Source organism: Saccoglossus kowalevskii, chromosome 21, assembly GCF_978046115.1.
Source record: "Saccoglossus kowalevskii chromosome 21, keSacKowa6.1, whole genome shotgun sequence".
In the NCBI taxonomy this organism is placed as follows: domain Eukaryota; kingdom Metazoa; phylum Hemichordata; class Enteropneusta; family Harrimaniidae; genus Saccoglossus; species Saccoglossus kowalevskii.
In genome coordinates, this window is record NC_140661.1 from 7,701,773 (window position 1) to 7,727,230 (window position 25,458).

The 25,458-nt window shown below is 37.7% G+C and overlaps 1 protein-coding gene across 7 annotated transcripts in view; it reads left to right on the forward strand.

Moving 5' to 3' along the window:
• The window catches only part of LOC100379031 (histone-lysine N-methyltransferase 2C-like), a 65,425-nt gene extending 39,967 nt beyond the window's left edge, over positions 1 to 25,458 (forward strand). For 4 of the 7 annotated variants that reach the window (XM_085495318.1, XM_085495322.1, XM_085495321.1 and 1 more), the window contains 18 exons: positions 3,554 to 4,598; positions 5,734 to 8,820; positions 9,160 to 12,126; positions 13,276 to 13,486; positions 15,043 to 15,221; positions 15,968 to 16,183; positions 16,676 to 17,085; positions 17,178 to 17,285; positions 17,689 to 17,798; positions 18,333 to 18,576; positions 19,688 to 19,800; positions 20,013 to 20,133; positions 20,794 to 20,956; positions 21,743 to 21,879; positions 22,501 to 22,631; positions 23,069 to 23,237; positions 23,666 to 23,965; positions 24,542 to 25,458. In XM_085495318.1, coding sequence (XP_085351444.1) covers positions 3,554 to 4,598; positions 5,734 to 8,820; positions 9,160 to 12,126; positions 13,276 to 13,486; positions 15,043 to 15,221; positions 15,968 to 16,183; positions 16,676 to 17,085; positions 17,178 to 17,285; positions 17,689 to 17,798; positions 18,333 to 18,576; positions 19,688 to 19,800; positions 20,013 to 20,133; positions 20,794 to 20,956; positions 21,743 to 21,879; positions 22,501 to 22,631; positions 23,069 to 23,237; positions 23,666 to 23,965; positions 24,542 to 24,634 — 9,804 coding nt within the window. In that variant the 3' untranslated portion in view covers positions 24,635 to 25,458. The remainder of the gene's footprint in view (positions 1 to 3,553; positions 4,599 to 5,733; positions 8,821 to 9,159; positions 12,127 to 13,275; positions 13,487 to 15,042; positions 15,222 to 15,967; positions 16,184 to 16,675; positions 17,086 to 17,177; positions 17,286 to 17,688; positions 17,799 to 18,332; positions 18,577 to 19,687; positions 19,801 to 20,012; positions 20,134 to 20,793; positions 20,957 to 21,742; positions 21,880 to 22,500; positions 22,632 to 23,068; positions 23,238 to 23,665; positions 23,966 to 24,541) is intronic. The other 3 variants (XM_085495323.1, XM_085495325.1, XM_085495319.1) reach the window with 3 other exon arrangements.

Consider the following 25,458-nt stretch of genomic DNA (forward strand, 5'->3'; position numbering starts at 1 on the left):
GGCTTATTGTCCCAAATGTCAATTGCTGCCTCATCCTGACCTATCAACCAAGTACTAGCTCGTGAAACCGACTATTGAGTGGGGTTACCTACTACTACCAGGCTTGCCCACCAGTACAATAGCTTACCTGGCACTGGGCTAGTGATTGTACTGCACTGGCTTGTCAACTACTAAGAGCGGTTTACCAGCGATACTCAACTCGATTTAGTGGTTATCTAACATTGGTTAACCCATCATGCAGAGTTAGTATCTGGCTCTGGCTCTGGCTCTGGCTAGGTAACCAATATGAGTGGTTAACTAGGAGTGTTTACTTGACTCAACTAGGTGATTATATAGAACTTGATTGTCTACCAACTTGAGCTGTTAACTGATATTGTCCATTCAACTGAAAGCTGGTTATTGGCTGGTTACCTGACACTGGCTAGTAAAACCATTACGAGACAATACATAGCAGTGCCTAACTGTCATATATGACACTGTTTTATTTTTGCCGTTTTGAGTCAACAATAGGCTACTGTATAAAATGAACATCTATTGTTACACTAAGCTCTGTTGTGTAACAATTAACATAGAACAAAAGTTTATACTTTCACTATTATCATTTCCTTTCCCATTTCTTCTTTGCATGCTTATGGTAACAGAATAGAATAATTGATTTAGCAGTAAAGTTAACAAATTCTCTAGTTGCTATGGCTACTGGGTCCAATCTACAGTATTATGATGAGCATGTTAGCATATGTTTCCGTAAGACAGTTTGCGGTATCCTTTTTTTTTCTGGATTTACTGGATGTACATGCATGGTGTCAAAATTAGTATTTGTCCAGGTTCATAATTGTGCTTGAATATTTAACGAATTTTCAAGGACACCCCTAAAGTTAAAAACTGAATGTTTTTGTAAAAACGAAATGGCAAGAAACATATCATTTGCTATGATTGAAACAATACAAGGTGTAGCAACTAGAAAACTTGGGTGTATTGAAAGTATATATTTTGTCATACTCTTTCGATATTTGTTTCCATTATATGTGTAAATGTCTATGTGGTATGTGTGTATATTGCAGTACAGCTCAAATTTTCCTTCATACAAAGAAAATATTGGGTGTTAGTGACTACTTGAGAATCATGTTACTACCTCAATAGTGTCAAGTTAATATGTTGAACATACTAGTACCATATTTGCTCTATTAGTAGTACACTTACATAAATAGTGTTCCTATGGTGAAAAGTGGTATTTTAATGATCCTGTTTAAATTAAAAGATATTTATATGTGTTTGTATTTGAGATGTATTTCTAATAGAGTAAACATGGTATTGTTATTATATTGACATGAGGAAATCGTTTGCGTCAAGGATTACTGCAAGAAAGTTATGCAATGCATTTGATTTTGAATAACTTTAAAAGAAAATTGATCATTTGACTACCATGGCCATACTGTCAAAACAAAAAAAGTCTTTGATCAGTGTGTATAATCACATGACCAATTCAGTGTTAAATGAAGATGAAAGTCTCAGATTTTCGATATATGGCAGATATATTTCTCTTCAAAATCAACTTTCAATCATCATGCAAGTAACTGTTATCGAGTCTCGTCTGAAAATCACTGGGATGAAAACAGTATCTTTGCATACTTATTCGCCATTCCACATGCGCCGTTTGAACAACATTCTGGCCAATAACGTTGCAGTCTCAAAACTCTTACAACAACGTGTTTCTGTTGTCAGCCACTAGTAAATATTCATTCGGAAAATGCACTTCCATACCTATTATGTGTGTCTTTAAAAAAAGTGTACTTTCTTTATATTGTTTGGCAAGTTAAATTAAATAAAAAACAAAAACTAGTGTGCAGACCACCACACATTGTCGCCCCTTCACATCAGAGGTGATATTTTACTCTAAACGTCCAAACTGTGAATAACATGCATCTGGGTCATATGATAGTGCATCAAAGCTAGTATCAACTTAATGAATGATTTGAACTGTACTGCATATGTGAATAAGAGTGTCTCCTCAGTACATGTGAATATTTGTGTCTCTCCAATACATGTGAATATGTGTGCTTCTCCAATACATGTGAATATATGTGTCTCTCCAATACATGTGAATATGTGTGTCTCCAATACATGTGAATATGTGTGTCTCTCCAATACATGTGAATATGTGTGTCTCTCCAATACATGTGAATATGTGTGTCTCTCCAATACATGTGAATGTCTGTCTCTCCAATACATGTGAATATGTGTGTCTCTCCAATACATGTGAATATGTGTCTCTCCAATACATGTGAATATTTGTGCCTCCCTAATACATGTGAATATATGTGCCTCCCCAATACATGTGAATATGTGTGTCTCTCCAATACATGTGAATATGTGTGTCTCTCCAATACATGTGAATATGTGTCTCTCCAATACATGTGAATATATGTGCCTCCCCAATACATGTGAATATATGTCTCCCCAATACATGTGAATATGTCTCTCCAATACATGTGAATGTGTCTCTCCAATACATGTGAATATGTGTCTCTCCAATACATGTGAATATGTGTCTCTCCAATACATGTGAATATGTGTGTCTCTCCAATACATGTGAATATGTGTGCCTCCCCAATACATGTGAATATGTGTCTCTCCAATACATGTGAATATGTGTCTCTCCAATACATGTGAATATGTGTCTCTCCAATACATGTGAATATGTGTCTCTCCAATACATGTTAATATGTGTCTTTCCAATACATGTGAATATGTGTCTCCCCAATATGTGACTCCAATATATGTCTCTCCAGTACATGTGAATATGTGTCTCTTCAATACATGTGAATATATGTGTCTCTCCAGTACATGTGAATATGTGTGTCTCTCCAATACATGTGAATATGTGTCTCTCCAATACATGTGAATATGTGTCTCTCCAATACATGTGAATATGTGTGTCTCTCCAATACATGTGAATATGTGTCTCCAATACATGTGAATATGTGTGTCTCTCCAATACATGTGAATATGTGTGCCTTCCCAATACATGTGAATATATGTGTCTCTTCAATACATGTGAATATATGGGTCCCCCAATACATGTGAATATATGTCTCTCCAATACATGTGAATATATGTGCCTTCCCAATACATGTGAATATACGTGTCTCTCGGATACATGTGAATATATGGGTCCCCCAATACATGTGAATATATGTCTCTCCAATACATGTGAATATACATGTGTCTCGGATACATGTGAATATATGGGTCCCCCAATACATGTGAATATACGTGTGTCTCGGATACATGTGAATATATGGGTCCCCCAATACATGTGAATATGTGTCTCCCCAATACATGTGAATATATGTCTCTCCAATACTTGTGAATATGTGTGTCTCTCCAATACATGTGAATATATGTCTCTCCAATACTTGTGAATATGTTTCTCCCCAATACATGTGGATATGTGTCTCCAATACATGTGAATATATGTGTCTCTCGGATACATGTCAATATTTATGTTTTCTTTTTGAGTATTTATTGTGACATGTATAATTTTTTCAATTAGTTAAATGAAGGTATACAGAGGAAGAAAGTGCAAGAGCAACTAAATGTTCAGAGTGGTGATCCGACACAGGACCAACCTCAAATGAGAAGTCCCATTCCAAGTCCGGCCCCATTACTCAGTACTGGACCCATGGCACCTCATATGCAGGTACCCAATCAGATGTCTGGACAGCTGCTACCAGGAATGATGCCTGTGCGAGGGCAAGCTCCTGGCTATTCTGGTATTCCTGGTATCATGCTTGGACAAGGTTTACCTCATATGCAAGGACCCCCAGGTCAGATGCAAGGACCTCCAGTGACAACACAGGGGCAGCTTGGACAGATGCAAGGGCCACTAGGACAGATGCAAGGGCCCCCAGGACAGATGCAAGGGCCCCCAGGACAGATGCAAGGGCCCCCAGGACAGATGCAAGGGCCTCCAGGACAGATGCAGGTTCCACCAGGACAGATGCAGGTTCCACCAGGACAGATGCAAGGGCCTCCAGGTCAGATGCAGGGACCTCCAGTGACAACACAGGGGCAGCTTGGACAGATGCAGGGGCCTCCAGGACAGATGCAGGTTCCACCAGGACAGATGCAGGTTCCACCAGGACAGATGCAAGGTTTGCCAGTGACAACACAGGGGCCTCCAGGACAGATGCAGGGGCCTCCAGGACAGATGCAGGGGCCTCCAGGACAGATGCAGGGGCCTCCAGGACAGATGCATGGGCCACCTGGACAGATGCAAGGACCACATGGTGCAATGCAAATGTTCGAAGCATTACCTGGGCAAATGTTGCATAGTCCAAGAGGTCCTGGTGAGGTAACCATGGATAGAATGTCAATGCCACCACCTCCACCACCGCGACCACCACTGCCATCAGGTGGGTTTGCCCCAGGAATGCCGATGGTCAGGCAAAGTCTCACCAAAAAAGACCAATCCAAACTTATAAAAGAACAGAAATTGTTGAGAGAACAGGAGCAAGAACGACAGTGGAAATTACTGCAACAAATGAGGCAGCAGCAGCAACAAGATGTTCCCAAACACTCTAGTGCAGGTATCTGTAGTAAGCATAAATTGTATTATTCAGCTTTTTAAGCAAGAATTGAATGGATTGATTGGGGTCCATACATGCATAATTAAAACACTTGCAAATGTATTTACAGATTTGCTTTGTTTCTTGTTCAGTTTCAGTTTATCACAAATTGCTCGTATCTCGACTAATTGAGTTGTATTGTTTCATGCTTTTTTCCCATCAAATGCCATTTCATGCAGTTATGTTACGAGATTACATTTGTATGCCAGGTTGTTTTATGGTATCTAATCCAACCAATTCTGCTTGCTAGCACTCGTGAGCCCGTCCACATTTGTTTCACAGATTCAAATATTTGTTCTTGCTCAATTTTGGCATGAATGTCATGGCAGACAAGATGGACTCTTTAAATTACCAGTTCTCAATTGAATGTTAATATTGGCTGTAGCGAGATAATCTCCAAAAAGCTTGAAATTCAGTGATGTGTCAAAGATTCCCCGCCTTATGTGAATGCCTTAAAGCTGTTCTAAATACTGTATAGGGATTAATGGACCATTTTTCGTTAACTGCAAGATCATGCATTATGCATTGTGGTGGCATCCAGCATCATGCAAGATTCAACAAACATGAAAGTATTTTAAGGATATTTCCACGCTTAATTTTGTGCTAGAAATATTTGATAACATTGAACTATGAAAAAAGAAAATTCAAATCAAATTGTTTGATTTTTAGCAGACTTCTGGTTACGTAATGAACAGGAAAATCACCATTATTGGCTGCGTTTTATTTTATTTCACTGTTATCTAAAGGCACAAAATAAAAACTTGGTTCATATGCAGAGTTAACAATAAATGAAAACCAGTGGATGTAAAATCTGGTTAACATTCATTCCACCCTATGAAAACAGCCTTTTAATGTTGTAAAAATTTCCTTAACAATTTTTAAGGCATTTCAGATATTTGGCTTTGAACTTGGATGCTTTCAGAATACGCAAGTTCAAGGACTGCCCAAATGGGGAGTCCCACAAACTATTTTCACAGCTGAATGCACAAACATCTTTCTTTAAATTACTATTTTATTGATAGTCAAGACTCTAGATATTGAATATTTCAGTGTCACAAGTTTGAAATATATAACTAATTCCCAGCTTTTCTTTGTTTTCTTTAAGCTTTGGTTCGTCAAAATAAGAAGAAGCTGAAGGATATTGATCAACAAAACAAAACAGAAAATCTGGTAGAAAGTGGTGATAGTCAAGGTAAATCTGTTGAAACATCTGAGCCAGCAGAACCAAGTGGAGATGCTGAATCACAAGTAGCGCATACGTGGTCCATGGCAAATGTATCACATGTTAACACTCCATCACCGAAACAAGGATCTCCTCAAAGTACAACGTCACCGTCACAACCAGTGTCTGATGTCAATACTCAGCTTGATGCTCCTCTTTCTCAACTACCTCACTCGCAGTCGCAACCAGCATTGCAGCAGATGCAACAGATGATGCAGCAAGCACAACAAAGATCTCAAATAGATAATGTTTCACAACAGGTTTTTCAACCCGGGGATGCTCGATTTCCAGTTTCAGAAAGATTTCCAATAGTCAGTCTACCAGATCAAAACCTGCCCGGTGAATATCCCAAGGCACAGTTAAGAGAATTACTAGTGAAACAACAAGAGCAGAGAAGACTTCGTCGGCAAGTGCAGGAACAACAGGAACAGATGATGCGCGATCAATCACCTGTTGGTTTGAGACATTGGCCATCAGATCAGCCACCATCGCAGCCTCCGCCACCTTATCCAAGTGGAGCACATTTCACAGAACAACAGCGCCAACAGTTTTCACTTTCAAGAGATTCAATGATGCAGGACCAAAGGCAACCTCCTCCTGGACAAAGACCTCCTCTTCAAGGTGAGCGACCTTCTTTCGGGCCAGGATTCCCATTTGGTAGTGATCAGCGCCCATCTATGCCAAGACCTCAGTGGTCAGACAATTTTTCAGAAATGCATCCAGATCAAGGGATGAGGGGCAGGCCCCAATGGAGACAAACTGGATCAATGCCACCTCAAAGACATCCAGGGCATTTCATTGAATTGAAGCGTCATGAACATGGAGGACCTGGGCCAAATACAGGCCCATTTCCCGGCCTAGGACGACCAAGAAATCCATATATGGCACTTGTGCAGGAAAGACTCCATCAGCGATCTATATCACAACCATCTTCCCAGCAAATGCCAACACCGAGGAAGAACGCCCCACATGGTGATCTCTCTACAAATCCTCTTGATCCATATGATCATCTGGTAAAACCAAGACCACCATTTTCACCTCAACACCAGTCAGGTTTTATGGAAGGACCTGGATTTGATAATACAATACAAGGGAAATTTTCTTTAAAAGACCCTTCCCAGCAGCATCCTCCACTCATTCCTACATCAACTTCTGCTCCTGCTTCAGGTTATTCAAGTATTCCCGGGAATCCTATGGGACAGCAGACCTTTGGAACGCCACGCCCAATGTTTCCAGGACAACCTCAACACCAGACGCAATCTGTGATGGGCCAGGATCAGCACTTTCGTCATTCTTCTCAAGACAGTTTCCCAGGTTCTCAGGATGATTTTGACACAAATGTTCATGGAGAAGCACCACTTGATGATGATCTTTTTAAAGATGGTGAATTCAATATTCTTGAATATGCTGATCCAGAGTTAGACACAAATAGGCATTCAGAGGCTAATCAGCAACTCTTTAAGGACCTCGGTCTAAGCGAGGAAGGAGATGTGAAATCACAGAGCATACCAGCATCAGGTCAAGTTGGTGCAGAGGAGAAGGAACCAGTGTGTGGTCAATCAGAGACTAAAGAGCAAATTGACGATGGTTTGGTTCAGGACGAGGAAAAACATATCACTGAATCGCAGGATGGGACTGAATCGAAAAATAGCAGTTGTTCGGACCATAAGTCTGGAGAAAGTGTGAATGGTGGGAACAAATCAGAAGGCTGCAGGGATGAAAGCTGTGATAGAAAAGATAACTGTGTTCAAAAAGAAAATTGTAGTGAGGAAGGCTGTGGGAAAAAAGAAGGCTGTGGTGAAAACAAAGGATGTGGCGAAAGCAAAGGTTGCGGCGAGAAAGAAGGCTGTGGTGAAGAAAAGGGCTGTGGTGAAGAAAAGGGCTGTGGTGAGAAAGAAGGCTGTAGTAAAAAGGAGGGCTGTGGCGAAAAAGAGGGCTGTGGTGAAAGCACAGGTTGCGGTGAAAATAAAGGCTGTGGTGAAAAAGAGGGCTGTGGCAAGAAAGAAGGCTGTGGTGAGAAAGAAGGCTGTAGAGAAAAAGAGGGCTGTGGAGAAAAAGAGGGCTGTGGCGAAAAAGAGGGCTGTGGCGAAAAAGAGGGCTGTGGTGAAAGCACAGGTTGCGGTGAAAATAAAGGCTGTGGTGAAAAAGAGGGCTGTGGTGAGAAAGAAGGCTGTGGCAAAAATAAAGGTTGTGGTGAAAAAGAAGGCTGTGGCGAAAAACAGGGATGTGGCGAAGAAAATGGATGTGGTGAAAAAGAGGGCTGTGGTGAGAAAGAGGGCTGTGGTGAGAAAGAGGGATGTGGCGAAAAAGAAGGATGTGGCGAAAAAGAGGGATGTGGCGAAAAAGAGGGATGTGGCGAAAAAGAGGGATGTGGCGAAAAAGAGGGTTGTACCAAACAAGAGGGTTGTACCAAACAAGAGGGTTGTACCAAACAAGAGGGTTGTACCAAAGAAGAGTATTGTGAAAAGAAGAAAGATTGTGATGAGAAAAGTGACTTGCCATCAACTGTAAAGACAGAACCTCAGCAAGAAACACATCAGAGTACAGATGCTAGTTACACAACATCGGCTAATCTTCAACACTCAAAGCCTGTGAAACTTGAACCTGAATTGGCAGAGTGCGATAGTCATGAAGACAAGAAAGATAAGTGCTCCAGTGGTAGTAGTACTCCTGTTGTTTCCACATCAAATTCAACAACGCCAGCAGTTACCACTGCATCAATTCCCCAAAACCTTGTGGATTTTATCCCTTTATCACAGGCATCATCAGTCAAACGACCACTTCTACTCGAAGAACAACCTCTTTTGTTGCAAGATTTGCTTGAAAAAGAGAAGATGGAGCAAATGCAACAGCAGACTCCGCCCGGAACAGCAGCTCCCGTTGTCCGGCACCCACCTCTGAATGACCCATTCCTCAGTGATATTGACTTTGAGAAATTACAAAGAGAAGCCAAGCTGTTTGCAAGTAAAGGTACGCTTTCTGTCTTTCTTAGAGTGCGCTTTGGACACTGTAAACTGGATTTTAGTTAAAATCTTGATTTTGAACAATTTCAGCATGTTAGGCTTGTTACTTACAGTCACTTTTATAATGGCACACTGTCAAAATTGTGCTTTTTTTGGATGGCCTGACTTTACAGTTAACACTACATATAGAACCCCTTTTTGTAGGCAATACATGTTCAAGCAAAACCAGGAATTTAAATGAAAAATTACATTGTGGCTCATTGAGAAAATGCAATTTATCTCTAAAGGTGTTTATGAAAAATTGAGAAACTAACGATATTGTTATTTGTTTAATTGTATTTTACAGAGACTGAAAGCACTCCTGGTCCGCATGCCCAGTTATTAAAAGCGATGACAAAACAACATCAAGAGAATTTACAGCAACAACAACAACATCAGTTTACGACCAATCCACCACCGCAGACATTCTCTGGTATGACAAGTCCACGATTACCAGGCCCGCATGGTAAAACTGATCCACCACATGCGTTTCCAATCATGAGAGCCGGTATTCAGCCTGAAAGACTACCCACAGAAGACCCAGTGTTACAAGGTGCTGCCCCTCGATTTGGTTTCCCAACAAAACAAAGTCCAGGAATGGGTGGTAATTTAAGACCTTCCGCTATTACTACAACCACTAGTGGATTACATTCTCCAGTTGGTATAAATATGCCACCTGCTCATGCCCTAACAAACCAGCCATTTAGTGTACCTTCACCCATGAATGTCTCAAGTCCTGGTCTCAGTATTCCATCACCAATGGGGACAATTCACAATTCCAATTCCACAAGTGGAGGACCGTCACCACTCGGTATGCCAAGTCCAAGTCATGGTGTGCCATCACCCCGCGCTATAGGTTCTATGCCTGTTATGGTAGCATCACCCTTGGGTCTTCAAAGCCCCGGACCAAACTGCCCCCCTGCAGTACCAAGTCCAGGACTACAACCAACTATGTCCGGAATGATTTCACCTTCCTGTCCTCCAGACACTGAACGTCAACAACAGACTCAATATGAAGAATGGCTTTTTCAACACCAACAGCTTCTTAATATGCAACAAAAGTTTCTCGAAGCCGAGGCAGCGAAACACAGAAAGAAAAAGAAGACATTAGCATCAAGGCAGAGAGCTAACAAAAAGAATGATAGACCTTTCTCAGAGCATGATGAACAAGAACTAGAGGCCATATCTCTGCAACATAGCACGACTCAAAAACAGCTGGAGCATATTAGGAAACAACAAAGACAGCATGGTATTTTAATACAAGAATATCGCATGAAACAGCAGGAGAGAATGCAGCAACAGATGGGTAAACCGCCAATACCAGGTCAGCCTCCTTTCATGCAAGATGGTAGCATACCCAGGTTTCCAGTTCCCAGCATGCCCCCAGGGGCAATGGGGGTACCAACTTCCTTACAATCCCCTCCACCTGGCCCTCCCCAAGGTCCTCCACCTGGTCCCCCACAAGGTCTACCGCCAGGTCCCCCACCAGGTCTACCGCCAGGTCCCCCACCAGGTCCTCCACATGGTCCCCCACAAGGACCACCACAAGTGAGTGTCCAGATAACACAGGATGAAAACAACCCTTTCAGTGAAGTATTCCAGGAACGTGAAAGACGAGAGAAACTGGAACGTTTGCGTGAACAGCAGGAGCGTCAAAGAATACAAATGTTACAGCAGGTTGACCGTGCACGGGCGATTCGAAGGATGGAAGAAGAAGACCACATTAGAGACCACATAGAAGGTGACAACAAACAACCGTTAATGGAGATGCCGTTCTTTGACCAAGATGTTTTACCCTTCTCACAAAGTGGTCCCCAACAACCGCAACAGCAGCCTGGAATGAACCAGCAACCACCATCATTTCAGCAAGGTAGACCATTTGTACATTCCGGTCCCCAGGGACATATGTCCATGCAAGGTGTTATGCCTCAAGGATCCCAACCAGGCGCCATGCTTGGCATGCAAGGACCACGTCAACAGTTCGCTAACTATCCACCCATGAATCCCGATGGTGGATTCCCAGTACCACCAAATTTTCCCGGAGCTATGGAGATGTGCCCACCAATTGAAAAGCCGAAAAAGAAACGCACTCGCCGGAAAAAGAAGGAAGTCGACCCTTATGATATGCCCCCAGCTACTCCAATGCCGACAGATGCATTAGATTTTGGTTCGACAAGACCCTTACATCACATAGACGAACAACAGCACAATATACAAGATAGAAATCCAATAATGGCGATGTCAAACATGAATGCGAATCAGAGCAGAGACAATTCTTTAGGTGCTTTACTTGAGGCGACTGTAAATAAAATAGAGTCTGATATGCCTAAAGTGGATACTGAACAGTCTGATAGTCAGTCGACGAAAAGTGACTCTTTGAAAGATGAAAACGGTGAACAAAAAGAAGAAAATGGTAAAACTGGGGGGAAAAAAGATTCTAAACCAACTCAAAACTTGTTATTGAAACAGCTGTTGCAGGGACCTGCAATATACTCACCGGCTGGTGGTGGTGGTGTGCCAAAGAATCCCCAAACACCTGAATCTGTCTCTTCCCCTGTGGTGGAAACACAGAATGTATCACCTATCCGATCTGTGAAGTCAGAGACTGTAGATGATGATGATGTCTCAAATGTTGTACTTACTCCACAACAACAAAAACAATTAGAAATGCTTGAGAAATTGCCGTATGTCAAACCGACTAGCGATTCGGACTGGATCGCAAAGAAATTGCAAGCTGGTATATCAGATCGTGATATACTCATGGAAATACATCGTCAGGAATACGAGAAACAACAAGAACAACAACAGCAGCAGCAGCAACAACAACAACAGGCAGAAGCTGCCCCAAAGAAGAGGAAGAAAACACAAAAACAAAAACTGTTTGATAAATCAAAACGACGAAGAGGATCTTTAGAAGATGAGGCTGATGCATTATACGATGAATCAAAATCGTTGTTGAATACGATAAGACAATTACCGTTACTGCCATTATGTGAACCTGAAGTCAGTGTTAATTATTCCTTATGCCCCATATATGGTAGTTCCACGTTAACGGGTGAAAATCAACTAAACGGGACATTTGGACATTCTACAATTGATGGAATAGCTGACTATTATTCACATTTCCCGTTTGGACCACCAGCACCGTTAACAAATCCACCCACACCGCCAGCTTCCTTACCGCCATCTCCACCCGATAAAATTCCTGTGCCGATGGTTAACGGCAATGCACATCCTTCAGAATTGAATCAGAGGAGAGGACCAGACGGAATTCGTAAGTACTAGTTATTCCCTTATTTATGTTTCTTTTGAAAACCAGAGATGTCCGTACTTTGACCATTGTATCTCACAGTGACTGTCATTATGTGCATACATTATATTAATGCCACAAAATTATTCAAAGAATCTGGGATTGCTTTTGAAAGACAGTTTCAATATCCTTCAATTGAACAAATGCAGCCACTACTGAAAACAACAAAATTCATTTTGAAGTAGACTTCTACTTTTGAGTGACAGATTGTAAATCACAGCCACACCAATTCTCAGTAATATTCAGTTACAAACAACTAAATATTTGGTAAAAACCATAGTTGTTTCATTTGTTATATTGTGCACACTGTAAAATCTGTATCATAAGTCACAGCTTCTATTAAAATGATACAATGCAACAAAAGGGATGGCCTACAAGTAGAGCATTCAACACATATTTGGTTTGCAAATGTTCAAAAAAAAAATACAGACTACATATTTGTTTCATTTCATATATAGCATGTACTACTTCATAGGTCAAAGGCTGCAACAAAATAAATTTGATGGTATAACTCGAGTAGTACTCGCTGCTAAAATTGTTTTCTAGTCAATGGCAATTAAAACTAAATTTCACCAAGGCACTGCACCTTCCCTGTCAAAACAATCCAGTGAGGTTTTCACTGTTGCTAAATGTTTTTCCTAATTTGCTGAAATTCATGAGACCAAAGTCACAGTGAGAGTGAGAACCCTTCAAATAGTGTTCCATTCTCTCCTATCATCACGTCAACTGTCGATGATGATGATGGGATAAAACTGAACACTGTAAGAGGCTTAAAACACGTTTTGTGACTCTCTCACAGCGGTGTCTGAGGTCTATTTTTCTCCTTCAGAATGAAAACAGGATATAGTTTAGAAGTTTTTTCTATGTCTACTAATATTTCTGAATTGGTAATGACATTCTCAATGCATCAGTGACATCATACATTTACCCATTTACTTTTAACAAATTCCCCATTAGTTGTTTATAACCTTAACTCCCATTCCTCCCCTCCCCTCCCTTCCCTGCCTGCCTGCCTTCCAATACCTGCCTGTATCATGTAACCTTTGACCCAGCACAGTGACCCTTGACCCTCCATTATTATACTTTCATTACTATAATGTCATTGATGCACAGATGTTGGACCATTCAGTGAACCTAGACGTTATCAGTTATCTGTTATCCCAGGAGCAGATATCACTATGGCAACAGCAGATGATGTCCTACAGGAGATCAGTGTACATCAGAGAACAATTACAAAAGCAGTTAATCCTCAAATACGCAACAGTAATATTGATATTCCTCCATCGCTGCCAACGCCGCCACCGACCTCTGATGCCACTCCAAAGTATGTTACTTTCCATAATACAAATTGATCACAAACTTCACATATTCATATGGATAAAACACAATACAATAGAAGCATAATCTAGTAGCTTTAAAACTAGATGAAAAACAATAGATTTATAATTCTATAAGTGCAAGAAAACAATAGATGTATAATTCTGTAGATGAAAAAAACAATGGATGTATAATTCTATAGGTGAAAAAACGATATATAATTCTATAGGTGAAGGAGAGATTTATAATTCTATAGGAAGAACAAATTCATTATCTTATAGGTGGTAACAATAGATTTATAATTCCATAGGTGAGGAACAATACATGTATAGTGTATAATTGTATAGGTAAAGGACAATATATTTATAATTCTATAGATGAAGAGTAGATGTATAATCCTATAGATGAAGAACAATATGTGTATAATCCTATAGGTGAAGAGTAGATGTATAATTCTATAGGTGAAGAACAATAGGTGTATAATCCTATAGGTAAAGAACAGTAGATGTATGATCCTATAGGTGAAGAACAATAGGTGTATAATTCTATAGGTGAAGAACAATAGGTGTATAATTCTATAGATGAAGAACATTAGGTGTATAATTCTATAGGTGAAGAACAATAGGTGTATAATCCTATAGGTGAAGAACAATAGGTGTATAATCCTATAGTTGAAGAACAATAGGTGTATAATCCTATAGGTGAAGAACAATAGGTGTATAATCCTATAGGTGAAGAACAATAGGTGTATAATCCTATAGGTGAAGAACAATAGGTGTATAATCCTATAGGTGAAGAACAATAGGTGTATAATCCTATAGGTGAAGAGTAGATGTATAATCCTTTAGGTGAAGAACAATAGGTGTATAATCCTATAGGTGAAGAACAGTAGGTGTATAATTCTATAGGTGAAGAACAATAGGTGTATAATTCTATAGGTGAAGAACAATAGGTGTATAATTCTATAGGTGAAGAACAATAGGTGTATAATTCTATAGGTGAAGAACAATAGGTGTATAATCCTATAGCTGAAGAACAATAGGTGTATAATCCTTTAGGTGAAGAACAATAGGTGTATAATTCTATAAGTGAAGAACAATAGGTGTATAATCCTTTAGGTGAAGAACAATAGGTGTATAAGCCTATAGATGAAGAACAATAGGTGTATAATCCTATAGGTGAAGAACAATAGGTGTATAATTCTATAGGTGAAGAGTAGACGTATAATTCTATAGGTGAAGAACAATAGGTGTATAATCCCATGTGGTGAAGAACAATAGGTGTATAATTCTATAAGTGAAGATGTATAATTCTATAAGTGAAATTTCCACCAAATATAAACCATTCTGCATGTGTGTTGAGCACTAATTGTTCCACTATGTACCATGATACTCTCTATAAACTGTTTGTCAGCATAAAACATTGGATTATGGGAAATTGTCCTTGGATTCTTTTCTTCTTTTTGAATCCATCATGAACATCTCTGGTAACAAAAATTTATAGTTTTTATCATTAATAATAAATTCCCCATTAAATTGTTTTTATATGATTTTGTTTCTTTAGAATGTCTGATGATGGTAGTAGACCTGGCAGTGTAGTCCCATCCTCCTCTCCGGAGTGTGTGCAAGATGACGAGCCTTTACGCTTGAAAGGTTTAAGATTGATTGGCCACAAGATGGATTTAGGAAAAGTGCAATCACCATCACCAACATTTCCAATTATCAGACCTACTCCAAAAAAGGGTAAGATTATATCTTGTGTACCAGCTCAGTTCACCTGCTTAGTTGTTGTTATTTTAATGGTCCACACACTCAGCTCAAGTTCAGTGGCATATGTGCTCAGCACAAATTCAACAAACGTTCATCGCAAGTTGAGTTGTGGTGAACGCTCTGCACAAATTCAGTTTTGGGAAACACAAAGCACTATTTCAATTCTGTGCAGAATTTGTGACTGCTGTCCTTCATATAGGATCTATATAATCATATTTAGAGAAATTTAAATACCCAACTGTATGAGACAGTATGTATATGTCATTTTCAGCACTACCAATTCTTAAATACCCAACTATAGGGGGCAGTATATACATGTATATGTCATTTTCAGCACTACCAATTCTTAAATACCCAACTATAGGGGGCAGTATATACATGTATATGTCATTTTCAGCACTACCAATTCTTAAATACCCAACTATAGGGGGCAGTATATACATGTATATGTCATTTTCAGCACTACCAATTCTTAAATACCCAACTATAGGGGGCAGTATATACATGTATATGTCATTTTCAGCACTATCAATTTTTAAATACCCAACTATAGGGGGCAGTATATATATCTATGTTGTCATTTTCAGCACTATCAATTTTTAAATACCCAACTGTAGGCGGCAGTATATGCATATCTATGTTGTCATTTTCAGCACTACCAATTCTTAAAAACCCAACTATAGGGGGCAGTATATACATATCTATGTTGTCATTTTCAGCACTACCAATTCGTGGCATGAAACCAGTTCCTGACAGTCCTGCTAAGTCTACAACCTCATCAACTCCAGCTAATTCATCTGTGACGCTAGAAATATCAGTGACCGCTGCTGACGATGTTAAAGGTGTGATTAGTGCCGTATCAAATATGTTAAAAATTACAGAACCTTCAAATTTTGAAGTGTCTGGAGAGATGCCGGAAAAGAAACCTAAAGAAAGTAAGAATGTTTGCAATAATTACTGTAGATGTAACTTCAACCAACTTGACAAAAATTATCTCCCTTAGAAAACACCAGAGCATGTTTACAGATAACAAAAGTACATTGGGAGTTAGGGGTGTTCTCAAATTAGCAAAGTTAGCCAAAAAAAGCTATTTAGTTTGGGGGTGTTGGGGTCAAAGGACTATTTCATCTAGATGGATTTTAAAATTTTCATACTTTTTAGTTTATCAAAAATATCCTATTTTCGTGTAAAGAAGGGGCATGATGTATGATCTTACATCATTATTCTTTGGTGAACTTTGCCAATTCGAGAATGCCCCTTAGTTCTGCAATTTTATCATAGTACCAAATGGAGGAATAGAATAAATAAAAGCCTGTTACCGACGATCGTGATGATTATGATGATGAAGACAACGTTCATATATCTGAGATTAACCAAGTCTTTGAGTCCTAATTCTTACTCATTTATTTTACTTAAATTGTTTGTAGGTACTCAAATAAAGAAAGAAAAACCAAGCAATTTACAAAGCTTACTACAGGCTAAGACACAATTCTGTCGACATTGTGATGTCGTCGTGCTTGGTGAAGGTGTTCGCAAAAGATCATCTGATGTGTTATCGGTGAACGATGGTGATAGTGATATGATATTTTGTAGTACCACTTGTTATATGCAATACGCAATCACACATCAAACGCAACAAGGTATTCGAGAACACGCCGCGGCTACCGTTGTGAACCACACCAGTAAGGATCTTGAGTGTAAACAAGAACAATTACAATCCAAAACACAGATACAACAAAAAATACAACAAAATGAAGGTGCTATTAAAGATGAACAGAAAGGCAATAAAGGGAATTTCCGGAGGAGGAAAAATGGCAGTATGGAAGATGCAATCATAGTAAGTGCATTGCTACTAGTGTAATGAACATTTAAATTTTGCATTGAGTAAAAATAGATTCCATATTTATAATATTTTATTGTACATTTCAGACACAACCATTAGTGAAAAAGTGGAAAGATATCCGATGGAAAAAATGGAATGTGAATATTGTACCAATGAAAACATACAAAACGCATAGTGATCAAGATATTGATGATGTAAGTACACATGTATTGATGATGCAAGCACACGTACATTGATGATGCAAGTACACATATATTGATGATGCAAGTACACGTACATTGATAATGCAAGAACACGTACATTGATGATGCGAGTACACATATATTGATGATGCGAGTACACATATATTGATGATGCAAGCACACATATATTGATGCAAGCACACATATATTGATGCAAGCACACATACATTGATGATGCAAGCACACGTACATTGATGATGCAAGCACATGTACACTGATAATGCAAGAACACGTACATTGATGATGCGAGTACACATATATTGATGATGCAAGTATAGTAAAACAATATCCTTCAGCCATCCTAGTGCGTTGTATTTCATATTACATATTTATTTATTTTTGTTTGTATCTCTAGTTAATCAGAAAATTAGGAACGTCGCTAAGGCCTGATCCGTCATTAATTGACCACAGAAAGTGTGTATTTTGTTGTGAAATGGGTGATGGTTGTACAGATGGACCTGCCAGGTAACAATTTATAAATAAGCATATTAACCCTTGAGTGCCAGATTTTATTCTGGTCTAACATTCAGTGCAAATATTTTCACATTTTGTAAATTGTCATCATCATTTTAGGCAATACAGGCAGTTTCAAAAATTGCTTTTAGTTTTGAACACAAATTTTTGTTAATTTTTATCAACATTTCATGTGGAGAAGAGAAGACCACACAAAATGATTTTATAGATGATGCCTAAGGTTGACAGAGACACTCAAAGGTTTAATGTAATGTCATTACAGATAATTACAAAGCAATATCTTAAATGTAACACATAAGTGTTGTACAACTATAAAAAAGTATACGCCATTGTGTTTATTCTAATTTGTATCTATTCAAATCATAATCTTCAAAGTCCTAATGTTTGTCCAGTTTTTTGCAAATTGGGTGTGTATGTCATAAACCATTGAGTTATCAAGCTATTGACGTAATCAGAATAAGCCATATTTGTAAATACTCAATTACGCTATCAGTTTAAGATGTGCTATGTTTTTTTGTTTCCTAGGTTACTCAACATGGATGTGGATATGTGGGTGCATTTGAACTGCGCTCTGTGGTCGGCTGAAGTCTACGAAACGCTCAATGGTGCTTTAATCAATGTAGAACAAGCACATAAAAGAGGGGTGTTGATACAGTGCTGTTACTGTAGTAAAATGGGTGCTACTGTCGGATGTCACAAGTTTCGTTGTACCAACGTCTATCACTTTGACTGTGCCATCAGAGACAAATGTATCTTCTTCAAAGACAAGGTGAGCACCACTGTTTGTATTGTTTTCAATGTGCAACTTTGTATCGTAAGGCCATGAAAAATTATCTTTATAGTGTCTTGTGTTTGGGTCACATGTAGTTTCAAGCATAATGAACTGTTGTCATTGCTTTGAGAAATTACATACATTTACGCTATTGTGTTTGGGTCACATGTAGTTTCAAGCATAATGAACTGTTGTCGTTTCTTTGAGAAATTACATACATTTGCTTTAACAATCCAAAACCAACAATAGACTACACTGATCACACTGAGACATTTATTTGTTGTACGCATACTGAAAAGTGAATAGAAAGGTGAATATACAACTTTTCATCTAAAGAAATTGTAGAAAAATGTAGAATGCACCAGAATATAGGAAGGCAAAAACATGTACTACACATTTGAAAAATATACTGGAATACAACTATTTCAATCAGACCTGCACACTTGTATTAGTAATTTTGTCACCTGGTAGGATCTTCATTGCTGTCATATGTCTTTATCCTGTATCTTTCTGTGTTAGCATTGATTATTTCTTTATGCATTGTGCGGAAAACACAATTTACTTGCTCTCAGTACCTTAGATTTGATTTTGATGAATAGCCTTCATGGCATGTACTTCACACTGACTGGAGTCATAACATCAAATTAGACAATCTTACATAACACTGTGCATATGGTATTCTTGTATTACTGTAGAATACTTCATTTTTTTGCTTGGAATTTATTTTCGCTGATAGAATAATTCAGTCAAAATAAAATCTCCCAAATATACCTTTTTCCCTATATTTTACATTTAACTCGTCAAAAAACAGTGACAATAAAATCCATACAAAACACCCCAAACGTCTATTCAGTGAAAATATTTTACAGTATTTTACAGAAAGTATTTTACAGTACCAGATATGCTGTATACGATGTACATATGCTTAAATAAGTTTTAATAAATTAGTAATCTTAATTGGAATTAATTGAAATTCAAGTTCTCCTGTAATTTTGTGAGGTTTCTGGTCTACATGTGTACTAAAACATGAACATTGAATATGTAATATATTCTTTGGCGCCATTATGTTGTATTCACCACACTAATCATATATATTGTTTCTTCATAGACAATGCTTTGCCCGCTACATTGCCCGTCAAGACAGAGTGAAAACGAACTGAGAACGCATGTTGTATTCCGAAGAGTCTATGTTAGTCGTGACGAAAACAAACAAGTCGCAAGGTATACGAACCAACAGAAACTTAATTTTCATAATGGTGTGCCATATATATACTTCTGCTTTATTATCCCATAAACCACCACTAGAGGGTCCTCACCTACCACTAGGGGGCGCTGTTCAATTGTTGGGTAGTTGTGTGTCAAGATTTAATTTGCTTATATTCTTTTTTTCCAATTACAAGTAACTGAATGCATGATTTGTGATTGTATTTCAGTATTATGCAACAAGGAGAAAAGAAACATACGCTGAGGACAGGCAGTCTGATATTCCATTCTGTTGGACAGTTATTGCCTCATCAGTTACAAGTATTCCATTCACAAACTGCCATTTATCCAGTAAGTACACTCGTCTATTGTTCCTCACTGATCGTTGCCATTGTGAGAAATTTGTGCAAATGCCTCAGAATACTACTGCTATGGAGTGTATGGGCTGCTGTTCATTCTTTTCTGTTTTCTGCCAAATTTTTGTTTGCTTAAATTGAGTAAATTTGTTCACATTATCTGTAATTTTCACTGAATTCAGTCAGACAAAATGTGATATTGCTTCTAGTTTTTGATAACAAATTTTGAAATTTTCGCAACATTATGTGGGGAAAAAAATTAGACTATAAATGGAATTATATTATAGGTGGTGCCTTTAATGCAGAAAGTGTTAATGCCAACTAAATTTGATGAGATTTCTACCAGAGACCTGTGCTGCACAGTAATTGTTATGGCTGTGTAAATTGATAACATAATTTGATTACAAAGCGTGTTGTATTTGTATCTCTAATGCTATGGTGAGATGGCACAGACATATTAAATGTTTCTGGTCATTGTGCAAGTCCATGACGTTTTTTTTCTCAGAATTTAAGTTAAAATGAAACTACTATTTTTAGAACAATTGAAAAAATTAATTGAGTTGACTGCAATTTTTTTTTTCGGAGTCAACAATTTTATAGTGCATGTTATTTTTACACATTCCTAAATATGTCGTTTTTGATTCTGTTTTTATAGGTTGGTTTTGAAACCACTAGGCTGTACTGGAGTATGAGGTATACAAACAAACGATGTCGCTACATGTGCAGTATCCATGACAACTGTGGTAAGCCTGAATTCTGTATAAGGGTTATTGAACAAGGACATGAAGATGTTGTACTCAGAGATAGTACATGTAAAGGTAACTATTGCCGTTTCTTTTCTTTGTGTCGTTTCTGTCATTTGTGCCATTCCTGTTGTTAGTGTCGTTCTTGTTGTTTGTGTTATTTGTGTCGTTTCTGTCATTTGTGCCAGTCCTGTCATTTATGTCCTTCTTTTCTTTGTGTCGTTTCTGTCATTTGTGCCATTCCTGTTGTTAGTGCCGTTCTTGTTGTTTGTGTCATTTGTGTCGTTTCTGTCATTTGTGCCAGTCCTGTCATTTATATCCTTCTTTTCTTTGTGTTGTTTCTGTCATTTGTGTCATTACTGTTGTTAGTGCCGTTTGTGTCATTTGTCATTTCTGTCGTTTATGTTGTTCCTGACGTTTGTGCCATTGTCGTTTGTGTCGTTCCTGTCATTATGTCCTTCTTTTCTTTGTGTCGTTTCTGTCATTTGTGCCATTCCTGTTGTTAGTGCCGTTCTTGTCGTTTATGTCATTTCTGTCGTTTATGTTGTTCCTGTCGTTTATGTTGTTCCTGACGTTTGTGCCATTCTTGTCATTTATGTCCTTCTTTTCTTTGTGCCATTTCTGTCGTTTATGTTGTCCCTGACGTTTGTGCCATTGTCGTTTGTGTCGTTCCTGTCATTCATGCCATTTATGCCATTCTCATCATTTATGCCATTCTTGTCATTTGTGCCATTTCTGTTTGTATTGTTCCTGTTTGTTTTTTGCTGTTTGTGTCAATCCTGTCATTTGTATCTTTTTATTATATATGGTTAGCTTGCTTATTCTTTAACTGTCATTACATAAATTTATTTTTGCATCTAGGTGTTTGGAGTAAAGTATTAGAATCAATTGAGAAACTGAGACGAGATGCTGTTATGTTAAAACTGTTTCCAAGTTTTATAACAGGAGAAGACGTTTATGGACTTACAGAACCTTCCATTCTTAGAGTAATTGAATCGGTGTGTAAATAAAATTGAATAATTTTTCCATAGTTTTTCAAAAATTTTGATCAAGACCTGTAAACAGCAGGAAATTATGACCATTTGGTTCAAAATTACGAAAGAATTGTAAAAAAAAAAAAAAAAAAAAACCGGCAAAATGTTGTCAAAATGTTTCCATTCAAAGGGTTAATCTGTGTACTTATCTGGAATAATAGATAAGCATCTGTTTACTAGAAGGGTCATTGACCTATCCACACTTTATCAATCAATCAACGAGTATTGGCAGATATCATGCATTATCTGTCAACCTACTTCAGCAATTGTAAATGGTAGATTTTACTTTGATATATTGAGAAAAGTATTTCTGTAAAGTCGAGAAAATTGTTGACTTTTGTTTCACTTGGATGCAAAAGTAACACTGACTGTCATTAAATTATGTCTATGAATGCGACCTTTGAGCGGTATCTTCTATTAGTCAAAAATTGTTCATCAAGTATGTCTGTCCTTGTCATCGTCGCCCACGTTGACAATGTTTTAGTTGAACTGTGTTTGAAACCAAAGAATAGCTGTAATAAAGATGATTTGATCAGTAATACTTTTATACATTATGATATTAACCAGTGTGGTTTTCTTTCACAGCTACCTGGCGTGGAAGGAATTCTCGGTTATATGTTCCGATATGGAAGATCTCCATTGATAGAATTGCCACTAGCTATTAATCCAACTGGATGCGCTCGATGCGAACCTAGAATGAGGACGTACATTAAAAGGTATGTGATATGCCTTCAACTAAATGTGTCAGGAGGAGAGAATGCTTCGCAGTACGCAAATTTACCAATATTTAATTTAGTAAATATATAGTTAGAGCATTCATAGCTTGGAGCTAGGTTGTACATTTCCAATAATGTAATCAACTGTTTAATTTTTGATAAATAATAGAACCAATTTAGCATAATTTTATGAATGCAATAGACATATTATATTGTTATGCAAATTAGCCAATACTCTATGCTATTTTCCTGGAAAAAGATGATGCTTTCAAATGATTCCTGCATGTGTGCGAACATGCGTAATTTTTCAAATGTCAAGATTTTGAAAAAATATACAAGGATAAAAACTGTCATAGGTTATTGACCTTTGAGTGGCAGGTCATGTGTGTTCATTTGTGTTCTCTGTATCTAATATATTTTACGTATTTACTCTGCAGACCACATACATTGACCAGTAATACATCGTCAGGGTCATACCAATCTACGGTGACGGGAGACTTGGCCTCACCATACACAAAGCAGTTTGCTCATTCCAAGTCATCCCAATACAGACGCTTAAAACAAGAATGGCGGAACAATGTCTACTTAGCTCGATCTAGGATACAGGTGTGTAGAAAAATCAACCCCTCAGCTCAGTGCAGAAAAATCAACCCCTCAGCTCAGTGCAGAAAAATCAAACTGGTGTAAAACCATGATCTTAACATACTGTAAAAAATCTTTTTTCGCAGGGTATTTATTTTTGTTAATTTGCTGAATGGGTGATTCAGAGAAAACAGTTCAGCAAAAATACACAACACCAAAAAATTATTTCCAGGGAAAATTATATCTAACAAAAATAAATTATTTTACAGTATTTGCTCTTTTGAAATCACATTACCTCATTGCCTACCTGCTAAGTTTTTTTTTCCATTTATGAAGGCTTTCAGCTAGCAATGTGTTAAATTATTTCTTAAATAGATAAATTTGAGTTTGGTGTAAAATCTCACTGGATATTGCTGTGTCGAAACATTAATGAATAATTATATATTTTATAGGGATTGGGTCTTTTTGCCACGCGTGATATTGAGAAACACACCATGGTGATCGAATACATTGGTACTATTATTCGAAATGAAGTAGCCAATAGAAGAGAAGATATCTACGAGGAAGCCAACCGTGGTGTGTACATGTTTCGTATCAACTCGGATTATGTTATAGATGCAACATTGACTGGTGGACCCGCTAGATACGTCAATCATTCATGCTCACCTAACTGTGTTGCTGAAGTTGTTACATTTGATAAGGAACAGAAGATTATTATCATCTCCAATAGTCGTATTGCAAAAGGAGAGGAGGTTAGTCAAATCAGTACCATAGTTATCTTTCCAAATTTAGGCATAACTGCAAAATAACAGGTCCCTAAATTGAAGCAGAATCAACATCGTAGATGTATCTTTATAATCTTGATCAAGGCAGTGCTGTATATGCACTTGTTTTGTAGTCAAGTATTACTCAAACTGTAGAATGGGTTAATCTATTCTGAACTATCATACATCATACGCATAGAAAAATAGCTATATCGATATCAGCGTTAGTATACCTACCTGCATGGATGACTGATATTGTGCTTGTGGATGTATCAATCGATGTAACAAAAATAACATTCTCTTTTACCAAATATCAGCAGACTAACGCATTTGTCACCATGACAAAAGCAGGCGTCTTGCTTGCACCCAAATCTTGCTAGTTCTGGAAAGATGGTTTATTGTTATTCATTACCACTTGGGGGCAGTATAACTATTGTGCTATTCCTGTATTACCACTAGAGGGCGCCATAACTATGGTGCTATTCTTGTTTACCACTAGAGAGCAGCATAACTCTGTTTTGTAATTTTCAAATCACCATAACTGTCTTTCTTTTTTATTTACAGCTGACATATGACTACAAATTTGACTTTGAAGACGACAAGAATAAGATATCTTGCTTATGTAAAGCAGTTAATTGCAAGAAGTGGATGAATTAATAAAAACCAAAAAACTATTAAAAAAAAAAAATGACTAACATAAATAGGCTCTAAACAGCTTAGCAGTGTTAAAATCAAAATAGAAATTTATTTTGGGTACAAATATCAATTTTAGGATATTCAAATAAGGATCATGTAAAAAAATCATGATATAATTGCATTAATTTTGTAAATATGGTTTCAGATATTATTTTTGTGCCAAACGGGTAAAAAAAAAGTACAGGAAATAGTGATGAATTCAGTTGATAATTGTTTTTTAAACAAGGCATGATTTCGTGTACAGTATACAAGACAATATCATATTTTGAGTCAATATTATTTTTTCTCCAGATTAATGTTCATCATGTAAAGTAATTTGATTGGAGAATAACAACACTGTATAAAAGTATTTTTCCCCTCTGCATTTTTGACTAGGAGGGCTAGTTTTCAGAATAGCTTATTCAATGTAAAGTGACTTTTGTAGGGAGGAGTACATCTTAATTTCCGTGTATGGGGAGAAAATATTGAATAATAAATCATAGCTGTAATTCTGAGAAATTTAATTTTTTTGAGCAAGAGAGTAAGTAATCATGAATTTGATTGTCTTTATACATGTAATATACATTGGCATAAAAAATTAAAAGTCATTACGAGTTTATTTAGTTACTGTCCTTGTTTAGTCTACTTTATATCATTATCTTATTTTTTTTATCTGTATGTTTTTTTTTGTGTGTGTGGTGTCTGAATGTGTATCAGCCATGGCTTACTTTTCCAAGGTAGATCAGATGATGATCAGTATGAACAGAAATCTTTACAATAAATGACTTTTTAAACAAGTAATATAA